This window comes from Haliotis rufescens, unplaced genomic scaffold, assembly GCF_023055435.1.
Source record: "Haliotis rufescens isolate VD_foot unplaced genomic scaffold, xgHalRufe1.0.p SCAF_9, whole genome shotgun sequence".
In the NCBI taxonomy this organism is placed as follows: domain Eukaryota; kingdom Metazoa; phylum Mollusca; class Gastropoda; order Lepetellida; family Haliotidae; genus Haliotis; species Haliotis rufescens.
In genome coordinates, this window is record NW_025964383.1 from 15,367,483 (window position 1) to 15,381,928 (window position 14,446).

General features: G+C 45.4%; 1 protein-coding gene across 1 annotated transcript in view; it reads right to left on the reverse strand.

Moving 5' to 3' along the window:
• Positions 1–683: 683 nt before the first annotated feature.
• The window catches only part of LOC124150201 (glycerophosphodiester phosphodiesterase domain-containing protein 5-like), a 70,436-nt gene continuing 56,673 nt past the window's right edge, over positions 684–14,446 (reverse strand). The window contains exons 8-14 of the mRNA XM_048391145.1: positions 13,521–13,603; positions 12,025–12,175; positions 10,610–10,834; positions 8,736–8,884; positions 8,045–8,192; positions 7,324–7,406; positions 684–2,863 (exon numbers count right to left, since the gene is read on the reverse strand). Of these exons, the coding sequence (XP_048247102.1) occupies positions 2,581–2,863; positions 7,324–7,406; positions 8,045–8,192; positions 8,736–8,884; positions 10,610–10,834; positions 12,025–12,175; positions 13,521–13,603 (1,122 nt within the window). The 3' untranslated portion in view covers positions 684–2,580. The remainder of the gene's footprint in view (positions 2,864–7,323; positions 7,407–8,044; positions 8,193–8,735; positions 8,885–10,609; positions 10,835–12,024; positions 12,176–13,520; positions 13,604–14,446) is intronic.

Below are 14,446 nucleotides of genomic sequence, written 5' to 3' on the forward strand. Positions count from 1 at the left end.
CTTACATGTCCATACAACATTGAGAATTGAACACATTCAAAACTTGAGAGCTTATTTTCCATACAAAAGCAATAATCTCCCTTATAATGTGTTATTTGCATTGCATTTCAGGGCTTGATGTCAAAATGGGAGTACTTCAAGATAATGTGCATGTTTTAACTTCGATAAATTTATAGGTACAGGGTGCAAGCAGTTTTCTTTTCTGGTACAACTAGGTTTGCGTGTCAACATGCACCTGGACAAGTTAAATCAAGTTCCTTAAATCAAGCCCTGGCAGTGTTGGTCCACCACGCACACAACAACTTGGATTTAGTATCAGTTGGTTTTCAACAAATTGGGCCTAAATTTAATGGGGGTGGTGGAAAGATTAACAAAGAAATCATGTATAAGTTTCTATGAATGGACGAAAAAGAAACAAGTTTGGTACGTAATCGATGATTTGTCGCTAGTTCCAGCTGATTCTGTCCTCTTGACACCTGCAAACAGCAGTGGATGTTGAGGAATGAGTGAGTTGGGTTTAACGCCGCTTTTAACAGTATTCTAGTTACATCACGGCGTGTCAGCTTAATGTGGGAGGAAAGCCCGAAGTGATGTACGTCTCATACGTTTACCACTTCGGTGAAACCCACGAGCACGGGTATGGTGCTGACAAACCTAGAAACATAATCGGGGCGAACCGGGATTTGAACCCACAATCACAGGTTTCTGGCATGCTTAAGGGACGCAACTCTGCACAGCGAATCGTGGCGCCTTAGACGACTGGGCCACCCGTGCCGTGGAAGTTGAGAACATCAAACTGTGTATTGGGTTTCAGACTGTTTAGTTTCTGAAGCCATCAGCAGCCCTATAGATAAGCTGTGGGTTATTTGGGATTTTACTCAGGGGTTCGATTTTGAGTGTGTATCCACAAGTTTTAGATGGTATTCAAAACATTTTTACCCACCTCTTTCTCGGCATTTGGGAATTTAACTTAAAACCTGTTTCGTAACAATCCCGTTTAAAACTATGTGAATAGTAGTATACCCGTCTGCGTCTGTTTGCGGCTCCCTCCCCGGGAAGACAATTTTTGTTTACAAAACCTAGCATTGTAAGAAAGCTATTGTTTTAATTACCAATCTGCGACTAATTAAGATACAACACGTACATTTGCCTAGGCACAACGTGCTTTTCCGAATGTAACTGTCGGTAAGTGAATTTGGTGATCGTCTGATACACAATAATTTTTTCTAACAGTTGTAATGTTCGCAACGGTTATATCAAATAGTTGTAATATACGCATTATTTTTATTTCAATAGTGTATTTATAGTTTTTGTTGCGTATTTTATACGCTAGTATTTTATTTGTCTGCAAACTTCAGTTTATTTAATGTGTATTTTACGCAAATACGCAACTTATCTCGAGCTCTGCATAAGTTTGAATACAGAAGTGGTTTCATCCTCTCACCGCCCACAAATGAAATTCAGTTCCCCATTGCAAAATATGTCAAAAGTAATTTCTTTTCTTCTGGTGTTTTAAAGTCATTCGGTCACAAAAATCAACCAACAGACAACAAAAGGCCCTGTGGTAGCACCAACACTGTCTATGAACCAGGTTCTGAAGTTCACCTTCACAATACCTGATAAAACCAAAGGACTGCGCCTCTAGGGTTAACTGAAAGGTGGCCACCCTACCCCAGTCACTCCGACAGGTCATCCTTCATACACACTGACCAAGGCAGTAGGAAACATAACATATACGTTGTAGCAAGTGATATCAAAGGGCAACAGCTCCACCATACACGCTGTACTCACAAACTGTGGCTCAAGGTACGTTCAATATTTTCACATTTGGTCATGAAATAAAGTTTCTCATCAGCTCATGAAAACATGAAATAAAGTTTCTCATCAGCTCATGAAAACATGAACTAAAGTTTCTCTCAGTTGCAGAATTTTGATAAACTCATAAGCAATGATGGCATCATATATATTGACACACTAAATAATGTTCAGACAAATGACAAAAAAACAAAGAAATTGGTTAGTGAGGCCTGAAGGCATGCTAGGTAATGTTGTCTGAGTTTGAATCCTCATTCCCGTTGTCATACCCGGACATAAGCTTCCCGTAACACTTGACTTGAAAGAGTCAAAATCAACTCTATGTATTCAAAGTGTTTCTGTATTGTTTAGACTAAAATTTCTTGCTGGCCAAAACCAAAATTATACATTTCAATGACACGGGATGAGAAACTTTATTTCCACTTTTCCTATCCGTACCTCACTGACGATCTGACAAGAAGTCTACTGATACAGCAGTCCTCTGTTTGTTGCAAAGCCTTCCCTGTTTCATGACAAGGAGCAAAGCAATTAACCCATTTTTCTTGGAATGATCCAATGTCACAACACGTTCACACACAGCCAGAGAGCCACACACAACTACCTGCCTTTGACAAAGACGACTACCAGACGTTCCGTGACACAGTGACGTAAGCTCACAAGGCTGTGTGTACCAATAAATACACCGTAATACACAGATAAAAATATTGCATCCAAACTTGTAGTGTCACAAAGAAAGACTATTGTCACATTGACCACCGGCCAGCTCTACTCCACTTCATACTTGCTGTCGGGGAAGGTGTTTCCGTTGTGGTATTGGCTGGCGTAGGGGTCGTTGTTGATGGAGGCCATGGAGTAGGATGATGCGGGCTGGTTGACCACGCCGCCGTGCCCGGCAGCCCGCGCCTCCACCTCCTCCACGAGGTCCCCGTCCGTCATGTTGTAGAGCAACTTCTCCTTCATGTTGCGAGATCGGTGGCCCTGGGCGCTGCGGGCGGCGCTGTTCAGGGAGATGGTCTCAGGACTGAAGGAAGTCCCGTATAATCGGATTCTGTAAATAGAATGTCACATGTCTTAGGCTGGTACATCTTTTATTTATCCAACACTTTTGTAAGTGTTGAGTGTGATTATGATCTAATCAGTGTTCTAATTGAATAGCAGTTTCAAACCTGTATGTTTAAGATATTCTGGACTTAAGATAACCCCCTTAAATCAAAACAATACACTCTTGGCTGGTTGGTTTGTTGTTTTACGCCGTACTCAGCAATATTCCAGCTATATGACCGCGGTCTGTAAAATAATCGAGTCTGGACCAGACAATCCAGTGATTGATATCATGAGCATCGATCCATGCAATTGGGATCGATGAAATACATCAACCAAGTCAGCGAGCCTGACCACCCGATCCCGTTTGTCGCCTTTTACGACAAGCATAGTCGCCTTTTATGGCAAGCATGGGTTGCTGAAGACCTATTCTACCCCGGATCTTCACGGGTCCAATACACTGTTGAAACAAGTTAAAACTTGTAATGTATACAACACTACAGTAGACCACGGATATAACGAACACGGAAAGAGCGAACACGGATAGAGCGAACAAAGGGATACAACTACCTGTCACAAAATCCATGACTTATCTCCTATATATTATCATATAAAATTTACGTACAGGACAAACTCTCTTCAGCAAATTTACGTATCTATCGAACTGATATCTGATCCCCGATAAGCACAAATTAGTGACATGTATAGCGAACTGAGAAATCTCATTCAGTGTCAAATGTCACTGACAATTGGCTATACGCAATCAGCAGTGAATCAACACAATCAACTGCGAATCCACACAATCGCGGCGAATCCACACAATCGCAGTGAATCCACACAATTGCGGCGAATCCACACAATCAGAGTAGATCCACACAATCGCAGCGAATCCACACAATTGCGGTGAGTCAACACAATCGCGGTGAATCAACACCATCGGCTGCGAATCACAATCAGCGTCGCTTGAACGCAACCAGGTTCGAAACAACACAATCAGCGGCGTTCACAATCAGCGTCGAATGAACGCAACCAGCTGCGAAACAACACAATCAGTGGCGAATCACAATCAGCGTAGAATGAACACAATCAGCGGCGTATCAACACAATCAGCGGCAAATCAACACAATCAACCTTGAATCAACACAATCAGCTGCAAATCACAATCAGCATCCCATCAACACAATCAGCGGCGTATCAACACAATCAGCGGCAAATCAACACAATCAACCTTGAATCAACACAATCAGCTGCGAATCACAATCAGCGTCGCATCACCACAATCAGCGGCAAATCAACACAATCAAAATGGAATCAACACAATCAGCTGCGAATCACAATTAGCGTTGCATCAACACAATCAGCGGCGTATCAACACAATCAGTAGCAAATCAACACAATCAACCTTGAATCAACACAATCAGCGGCGTATCAACACAATCAGCGGCGTATCAACACAATCAGCTGTGAATCAACACAATCAGAGGCGTATCAACACAATCAGCTGTGAATCAACACAATCAGCGGCGTATCAACACAATCAGCGGCGTATCAACACAATCAGCTGTGAATCAACACAGTCAACCTTGAATCAACACAATCAGCGGCGTATCAACACAATCAGCGGCGTATCAACACAATCAGCGGCGTATCAACTCAATCAGCTGTGAATCAACACAATCAACCTTGAATCAACTCAATCAGCTGTGAATCAACACAATCAGCGGCGTATCAACACAATCAGTAGCAAATCAACACAATCAGCGGCAAATCAACACAATCAACCTTGAATCAACACAATCAGCGGCAAATCAACACAATCAGCGGTGAATCAACACAATCAGCGGAGAATCAACACAATCAGCGGAGAATCAACACAATCAGCGGCGAATCAACACAATCAACCTTGAATCAACACAATCAGCTGTGAATCAACACAATCAGCGGTGAATCAACACAATCAGCGGCAAATCAACACAATCAGCTGTGAATCAACACAATCAGCGGTGAATCAACACAATCAGCGGCAAATCAACACAATCAGCGGAGAATCAACACAATCAGCGGAGAATCAACACAATCAGCGGCGAATCAACACAATCAACCTTGAATCAACACAATCAGCTGTGAATCAACACAATCAGCTGTGAATCAACACAATCAGCTGCGAATCAACACAATCAGCGGCGTTTCAACACAATCAGCTGCGAATCAACACAGTCAGCGGCGTATCAACACAATCAGCTGCGAATCAACACAATCAGCGGCGTGTCAACACAATCAGCGGCAAATCAACACAATCAACCTTGAATCAACACAATCAGCTGCGAATTAACACAATCAGCGGCGTATCAACACAATCAGCGTCACATCAACACAATCAGCTGCGTATCAACACAATCAGCTGCGAATCAACACAATCAGCTGCGAATCAACACAATCAATGGCAAATCAACACAATCAGCGGCGTATCAACACAATCAGCTGAAAATCAACACAATCAGCGGCGTATCAACACAATCAGCGGCAAATCAACACAATCAGCTGCGTATCAACACAATCAGCTGAAAATCAACACAATCAGCTGCGTATCAACACAATCAGCTGAAAATCAACACAATCAGCGGCGTATCAACACAATCAGCGGCAAATCAACACAATCAGCTGCGTATCAACACAATCAGCTGAAAATCAACACAATCAGCTGCAAATCAACACAATCAGCGGCGTATCAACACAATCAGCGGCAAATCAACACAATCAGCTGCGTATCAACACAATCAGCGGCAAATCAACACAATCAGCTGCAAATCAACACAATCAGCGGCGTATCAACACAATCAGCGGCGTATCAACACAATCAGCTGCGTATCAACACAATCAGCATTGCATCAACACAATCAGCGGCGTATCAACACATTCAGCTGCGTATCAACACAATCAGCTGCGAATCACAATCAGCATCGCATTAACACAATCAGCTGCGAATCAACACAATCAGCGGCGTATCAACACAATCAGCTGCGAATCACAATCAGCATCGCATCAACACAATCAGCGGCGTATCAACACAATCAGCGGCAAATCAACACAATCAGCCGCGAATCACAATCAGCATCGCATCAACACAATCAGCGGCGTATCAACGCAATCAGCGGCAAATCAGCACAATCAGCTGCGAATCACAATCAGTGTCGCATCAACACAATCAGCGGCGTATCAAACAATCAGCTGCAAATCATAATCAGCGGCGTATCAACACAATCAACGGCAAATCAACCTTGTTTAACTTTATGCTTTATGTTAATCTTAGTATTCATACCCGTTCATGTAATTGGACTAATCTTGTCTGTAAAACAAACATTAAATCTTTGCAGTTTCACGACTGCAGTTTGCAGAACGAGGCCAGAGCAAAATCGCCGACTACACATCTCCCCATATGTAAATCGTGAAATGCTAAATTCATATTTGATAAACAACCTTCTAAAAATGATATGAAATGTTATCAGTTGAATGCTATGACGTAATTACTGCTAATACAAGTCAATGCTACAATTATGTATTTTGTATTTTGCTTTATCCAAGATCATGATGGCAGACATTTCCAAGCGAAAACGTACATCACAAACAACATATAACGAACTGATTTCTCCAATCTACAGGCAAATGCTCTACCACTAGACCTCGGAGGCGGCCTACGGGCAATTGTACTATCCACTAGACCACAGAAGTGGTATATTGGCAAATGCTCTACAACTAGACCACAGAAGCAGTCTACATGTAGATGCACTATCCACTAGACCACGGAGACAGTCTACGGGCAGATGCACTATCCACTAGACCACAGATGGCGGTCTATGGGCAGATGCACTATCTACTAGACCACAGATGGCGGTCTACGGGCAGATGCACTATCCACTAGACCACGGAGACAGTCTACGGGCAGATGCACTATCCACTAGACCACGGAGACAGTCTACGGGCAGATGCACTATCCACTAGACCACGGAGACAGTCTACGGGCAGATGCACTATCCACTAGACCACAGATGGCGGTCTACGGGCAGATGCACTATCCACTAGACCACGGAGACAGTCTACGGGCAGATGCACTATCCACTAGACCACGGAGACAGTCTACGGGCAGATGCACTATCCACTAGACCACGGAGACAGTCTACGGGCAGATGCACTATCCACTAGACCACGGAGACAGTCTACGTGTAGATGCACTACCCACTAGACCACGGAGACAGTCTACGTGTAGATGCACTATCCACTAGACCACGGAGACAGTCTACGGGCAGATGCACTATCCACTAGACCACGGATGGCGGTCTACGAGCAGATGCACTATCCACTAGACCACGGAGACAGTCTACGGGCAGATGCACTGTCCACTAGACCACGGAGACAGACCATGTTTTGTTGGATGAGACCAAGGTAATGGACCTTGAGTGATGTACATACCTCTGTACTATGAACACCGTGATGACTATCACAGCTGACAACACGTCCACAGTCACCCACAGGATCAGGTAGCTGGCCGGCACCTGCACCAAACAAACACATTCGTTAACTCAAAGTGATGGACACTTTTCTCAACATTCAACACACATCCCCCATTTTCTGAAGAGACTGAGTGAGAAGTTGTTCATCCATATATCTTATCCTTACTTAGCCTGAGTGAGGTTTAATGAACAGAGTGAGAGTGACAGAGAGTGAGAAAGTGAGAGAGAAAGTGAGAGACGAAAGCGAAAGAAAGAGAGAAAAAATAAAAAATGAGGCAGTGAGTGTGTATGGTTTTACGCCGCTTGGAGCAAAACCACAGCGGGGGACACCAGAAATGGGCTTCACACATTGTACCCATGTCGGGAATTGAACCCGGGTCTTCGGCGCGACGATGCGAACTACCACCGACCACCCCTAAATGAGGCAGTGAGTAACACCAATGGAAACAACATCTTGCACCATAAGAACAGAACAGAACAGACTTTCATTCCAAACACAATATGTGATAATACTATCAATACTTGATTCTAATCATGAGGATAAGTGATTGATTGAGTAAGTCCGTGGGTGCATGGGTTTTCCTGCCTTGGTTCTGATAATGCATGCGTAGATGGTTGCGTGTGCGTGTGCGTGTGCGTGTGCGTGTGCGTGTGCGTGAGTGATTGAGTGATTGACTCACCAGATGCCAGATGGGCGCCTGGACGTGCCTGAGCGTGTGGCAGCTGTCTGCCGTGACGGAGGAGATGCCCATGCACCAACACAGGGAGTACATCCACTCGGAGTTCACCGTCCACATATTGATGCTGATGTTGGAGGCCTGGTACTCCCTGAAACACAAACAGTTGTCATAGTAACAGCTTGGAACTTCTAAGGAAGAGTCAGTGACTGAATTGAGGTTATCACAGCTGTGAACACTGTGTATATGATATCACAGCATGAAGTGGGATGTTTCACAGTGCTGACAAATCAGGAAAAATCTGGGCTCAAAGCCCAAATCATAGGATTCTGGCATGCCTAAGGGAAGCAACTCTGCACAGCAAATTATGAAATTATGGTGTCTTAGATGATTAAACCATCTTAGGCCTGTTATAAGAAAGAAATAAGACAGGGTTATGTCCCTTACATTACCAAATATTATTAGAACATGTACCCTACTGGTAATTTCCTGTGCAACAGTAGAACAGCCGACTTGTATTATTTGGGATGGCATGTTTATTTTGTAATCAAATCGGTGCTACAGACATTCTGGGATTCTGATCCCATTGTGCTGGCCTGATATTGTGTCCAGCATGTTCAACACGTGACAAACTGGTCCACACTGACTGATCGTGTGATGCCTACTGCAGGAAATGCCTGGTTCTGTGACTCACTCTATCTGGTCGTCGGTCAGCTCCGTGTACTGGACATTGACGATGGACATGTTGGCCTTCCTGAGACTGCTGACGGGGATGTAGTATTCGCCCACGACGGTGACACCGGTGGGGCGGCTGTTGTTGAATGTGGTCTGTAGCCACCAGACCTGAAGCAGGGATATGACTGTAACTCACACTGGTAGACCTATCCAGCATTCTACTGTGCCTGGATGCCTGGAGGTGCCCAGGGGTCCCGGGGGCTGCCTGGAGACACCTAGGATGCATGGCATGTCAGGGTGTTTGGGGGTGTCTGAGCTGTCTGAATGTGTGCCTAGTATGCCATGGAGTGTCTGAGATGTCTTGGGGTGCCTAGTTTGCCTATGAGGGTGTCTGGGGGTGTCTAGTATGCCTGAGGGTGTCTGGGGGTGTCTAGTATGCCTGAGGGTGTCTGGGGGCGTCTGAGGGTGTCTCGGTGTGTCTAGTATGCCTGAGGGTGTCTGGGGGTGTCTAGTATGCCTGAGGGTGTCTGGGGGTGTCTAGTATGTCTGGGGGTGTCTAATACGCCTGAGGGTGTCTGGGGGTGTCTAGTATGCCTGAGGGTGTCTGGGGGTGTCTAGTATGTCTGGGGGTGTCTAATATGCCTGAGGGTGTCTGGGGGTGTCTAGTATGCCTGAGGGTGTCTGGGGGTGTCTAGTATGTCTGGGGGTGTCAAGTATGCCTGAGGGTGTCTGGGGGTGTCTCGTATGCCTATGAGGGTGTCTGGGGATGCCTAGGTTGCCTGAGGGTGTCTAGTATGCCTGGGGGTGTCTAGTATGCCTGAGGGTGTCTGGGGGTGTCTAGTATGTCTGAGGGTGTCTGGGGATGCCTTGGTTGCCTGAGGATACCTGGGGGTGTCTAGTATGCCTTGGGGTGTCTAGTATGCCTGAGGGTGTCTCGGTGTGTCTAGTATGCCTGAGGGTGTCCGGGGGTGTCTAGTATGTCTGAGGGTGTCTGGGGATGCCTAGGTTGCCTGAGGGTGTCTAGTATGCCTGGGGGTGTCTAGTATGCCTGAGGGTGTCTCAGTGTGTCTAGTATGCCTGAGGGTGTCTGGGGGTGTCAAGTATGCCTGAGGGTGTCTGGGGGTGTCTCGTATGCCTATGAGGGTGTCTGGGGATGCCTAGGTTGCCTGAGGGTGTCTAGTATGCCTGGGGGTGTCTAGTATGCCTGAGGGTGTCTGGGGGTGTCTAGTATGCCTGAGGGTGTCTGGGGGTGTCTAGTATGTCTGAGGGTGTCTGGGGATGCCTAGGTTGCCTGAGGGTGTCTAGTATGCCTGGGGGTGTCTAGTATGCCTGAGGGTGTCTCGGTGTGTCTAGTATGCCTGAGGGTGTCTGGGGGTGTCTAGTATGCCTGAGGGTGTCTGGGGGTGTCTAGTATGTCTGAAGGTGTCTGGGGATGCCTAGGTTGCCTGAGGGTGTCTAGTATGCCTGGGGGTGTCAAGTATGCCTGAGGGTGTCTCGGTGTGTCTAGTATGCCTGAGGGTGTCTGGGGGTGTCTAGTATGCCTGAGGGTGTCTGGAGGTGTCTAGTATGCCTGGAATGTCTGGGTTGTCTGGGGATCCACGGGGAGTCTGGGATGCCTTGTCAGGATTTAGAATATCAAATGGTTGGTCGATAAGAGGCGAGAAAATGAATCGGGATGCGAGGCTGAGTTGACTATGTCTTGGTATTCTCCATTGAAGGCAAGCATGATGGCAATAGCTGGATTGTCTGGACATGACTAGATTACTTACAGACGCCGCTCATAACACACACAACAGGTTTGCCTATTGAGAGTCTGCCATGATATTGATGGAATATTTCCAACCGTGTCGTCACTCAATCACACATGCTGACTCACTCACACCGTATCCTTACGTTTTGTAGTGGGAATCCTGCTCTCGTGAGGGCTTGTATGGTGTAGTTGACGCTCAGATTGAAGCAGGGGTGTGACTGTGGCGGGGCCCGCAGGTCGAACATCAACACATTGTCACTGTAGTTTCGGCCCAATCGTGCAAGCTCCTCCAATGTCGGCAGCGTCTGATTGGCTACCTGTTTCCGCTGAGCATCGGTCAAGTCTCCGGCAGTCCAGAAAGGGTCATTCTGAGGAGAAGGTGAACATGGTTGTCAGGACATACAGTTTCAATGTACGACATTCCCATCAGAATAGGTATATCCCGAGAAACCAAGGATCATATCATCTTCTTGAGGCAAGGGTGTTAACTAACTATAAAAATCCAGTTTCAACCCTTCCTCTCTCATTAGTCTCAACCCCAGTAAACTGGAACCTGAACTTCTGGATGACGACTTAAAAAAATAAAAGAAATGGTTCTCAGGCAATGAATTTTGAAAATATAGTGCAGGCAGGCGGTGGGCATTTTTTGTTTGCTTGTTCAAACTGGTATATTACCAAACAAACAATATGGGAATCTGGAAAAGGGCCTCCATACATTCAGAGTGAGTGAGTGAGTGAGTTGGGTTTAACGCTGCTTTTAACAGTATTCCAGTCATTTTGGGGCGTGTCAGCTTAATGTGGGAGGAAAGCCAAAAGTGATGCAGGTCTCAGACATTTACCACTTTGGTGAAACCCACAAGCACGGGTATGGAGCTGACAAACCTAGAACCATAAAAGGGGCGAACCGGGATTCGAACCCACAATCATAGGTTTCTGGCTTGTCCAAGGGACACAACTCTGCACAGCGAATCGCGGCGCCTTAGACGACTTGGCCACCCGTGTCCCCCCATACATTAAGAAGAATACAAAGTTCTATTTGCCGCTATGACCATAATATGAGATGCACATTAAAGCTGTGTGCATGTGAAAGGAAGTAACTGCTATATTGGATCGCATTGTTTTTGAGTATTAGTATTAATTCATATTTTTTTTAAATGGAAACGAAATGTGCTACAGATGTAATTATGATGTGATCAGTGCCTGAGAACCAAGACTTTTATTTTTTTGGGAGTAGTATGAGTTGGTCTTGCTAGACTAGAAGTAAGTATACTTGACTCGGACTTTAGAATAGCGGATACAAGTTGCTGTTTATCAGCTGGTGTATAGATATTCAGTAAACTACATTTATAACGAACACGCTTATACCAAAATGAGGAATATAATGAACTGTTTGTGTGCCTAGGATGATCTCAGTTATAACGAACTAATATAAGGGGTCCCTTTTAGTGTGTTTGTATGCTATTCTTATAAGTAAAGGGAGGTAAGTTGGTAGAGTAACCTCAACTCCCCACAAAGATATATCCTGAAAGGGCATCCTTCATTGTTCTGCGGTACTCACTTGTATAAACCAGGAACCAGCATTCAAAGCTTTTAAATCCGACATGTTGAAAGACGATGGATCATCATTTACTCGGTCCGGGAAAACATCTTTTATATTTGTGGTCCTCTCTAAGCTCCTGTCATGGAGGATGAAGGGCACACAGTCCAGGCTGAAACAGGCACCAGCCATCAGTGGTTGTAGTGTAACGCTGCACCTACCAATATTCCAACTATATACTCAAGTCTGGACCAGGCAATCCAGTGATCAATATTGTCAGCAACTATCCATGCAGTTTAGGTACAAAACTAAGCACAACTGATCCACATATCCCCACGTCATCCAGAACAACTAATCCTCATGTCCCCACGTCATCCAGCACAACTAATCCACATATCCCCACGTCATCCAGCACAACTAATCCCCATATCCCCACGTCATCCAGCACAACTGATCCTCATATTCCCACATCATCCAGCACAACTAATCCTCATATACCCACATCATCCAGCACAACTGATCCTCATATTCCCACATCATCCAGCACAACTAATCCTCATATACCCACGTCATCCAGCACAACTAATCCACATATTCCCACGTCATCCAGCACAACTAATCCTCATGTCCCCACGTCATCCAGCACAACTAATCCTCATATACCCACATCATCCAGCACAACTAATGCTCATATCCCCACATCATCCAGCACAACTAATCCTCATATTCCCACGTCATCCAGCACAACTAATGCTCATATCCCCACGTCACATGTTTTCGAGCCCTTAAACAATAGGTCACCACAAGCCTTATAACGTAATTTAGGTGTTTTTTTTTGGTTTTTGGTTTAACACTGAACTCAGCAATATTCCAGCTATATGAAGGCGGTCTGTAAATAATTGAGTCTGGACCACACAATCCAGTGATTGTCATCATGATCATCAATCCAAGCAATTGGGATACAATGACATGCATCAACCAAGTCAGCAAGCCTGACCACTCGATTCCATTAGTCGCATTTCACTGCAAGCATGGGTTGCTGAAGACCTATTCTACCCCGGATCTTCACGGGTACATGGATGCGTTCATGAGCATAAGTTCACACAACATACCAGTATGTTTGTTTGTGCATCGAACCAATCTTATATCTCTTGAATATGAGTAATTCTTCATATATTAACCAAAATGCACGGTAATCACGTTTCTTTTGGGAGCAATGGGTCAGTGGCTTGGGGCTACGCTGATTTGAACACATCGTACCTGAAATCCTAGTATGTGTTTTGTTTGTTTGTCTGTTTGTTGTTTGTTGCAATATCACGGCGGGGAACAAATGGGCTTCATACATTGTACCCATGTGGGAAATCAAACCGAGGCACTGGGTGTGACGAGCGGACACTTTAACCACTGGGCCCAACCGCCCAACTATTCAAACAGTCCCTTATTGTGAGCATGACGTACTGGGAAACTGTTGAAGCAACTACAGCCTCCGGACCTACAGAGGAGGATGTCAGACTCACCTGATCTGCACGTCGCTCTCCACACCATAGCCTCCATCCTGGTAGGCAAACTCATACGCCATCAGTGTGTTCTCGGGTAAAATCTACAAACAGAACAGCTACATCATAACAACTTTAAACAATTAGTTGTACAACTCACCCACCCATGGTGGCTACACTGGACATCTCACACAGAGACCTGTAGCATGTTCCAAGCTGCTGGAGATGAGTGTGTGAGTTGGGTTTTACGTCAGCTACAGATATTCCACTTTAGTGAAACCAACATGAAAAGGGGCCAGGATTCTACAGGGCACAAAAGTATAGAATGGACACAAAAATAATTAAAGTGTGTTTTCAGGATGCACAGTAATATTCAGTGTAACAAATTATTGACAAGAAATATAAGGTCCATTAATGAAAGTGTTTACTTAATCTTACAGTAAAGTAAACACCACCGTATTATTACTTTACAGGAGCCTCATATTTCCTGTAAGGTAAGGGTAACAACAAGTACCATCTTTCAACATCTCTTGGTATGACGCGGCTGGGGATCGAACCCCACTTCTCCGGGTGGACACTCTACCACTTGACCACGGAGGCGGTCCAGGGCATGATAAGAGTGGAGACATTAAGTGTCGAGCCATGTAACACTAACCTCTGATGCTCCTCGGTGGGCTAGTATGAGACGCTCTACCACTTGACCACGGAGGCGGTCCAGGGCATGATAAGAGTGGAGACATTAAGCTTGGAGCCATGTAACACTAACCTCTGATGCTCCTCGGTGGGCTAGTATGAGACGCTCTACCACTTGACCACGGAGGCGGTCCAGGGCATGATAAGAGTGGTGACATTAAGCCTGGAGCCATGTAACACTAACCTCTGATGCTCCTCGGTGGGCTAGTATGAGACGCTCTACCACTTGACCACGGAGGCGGTCCAGGGCATGA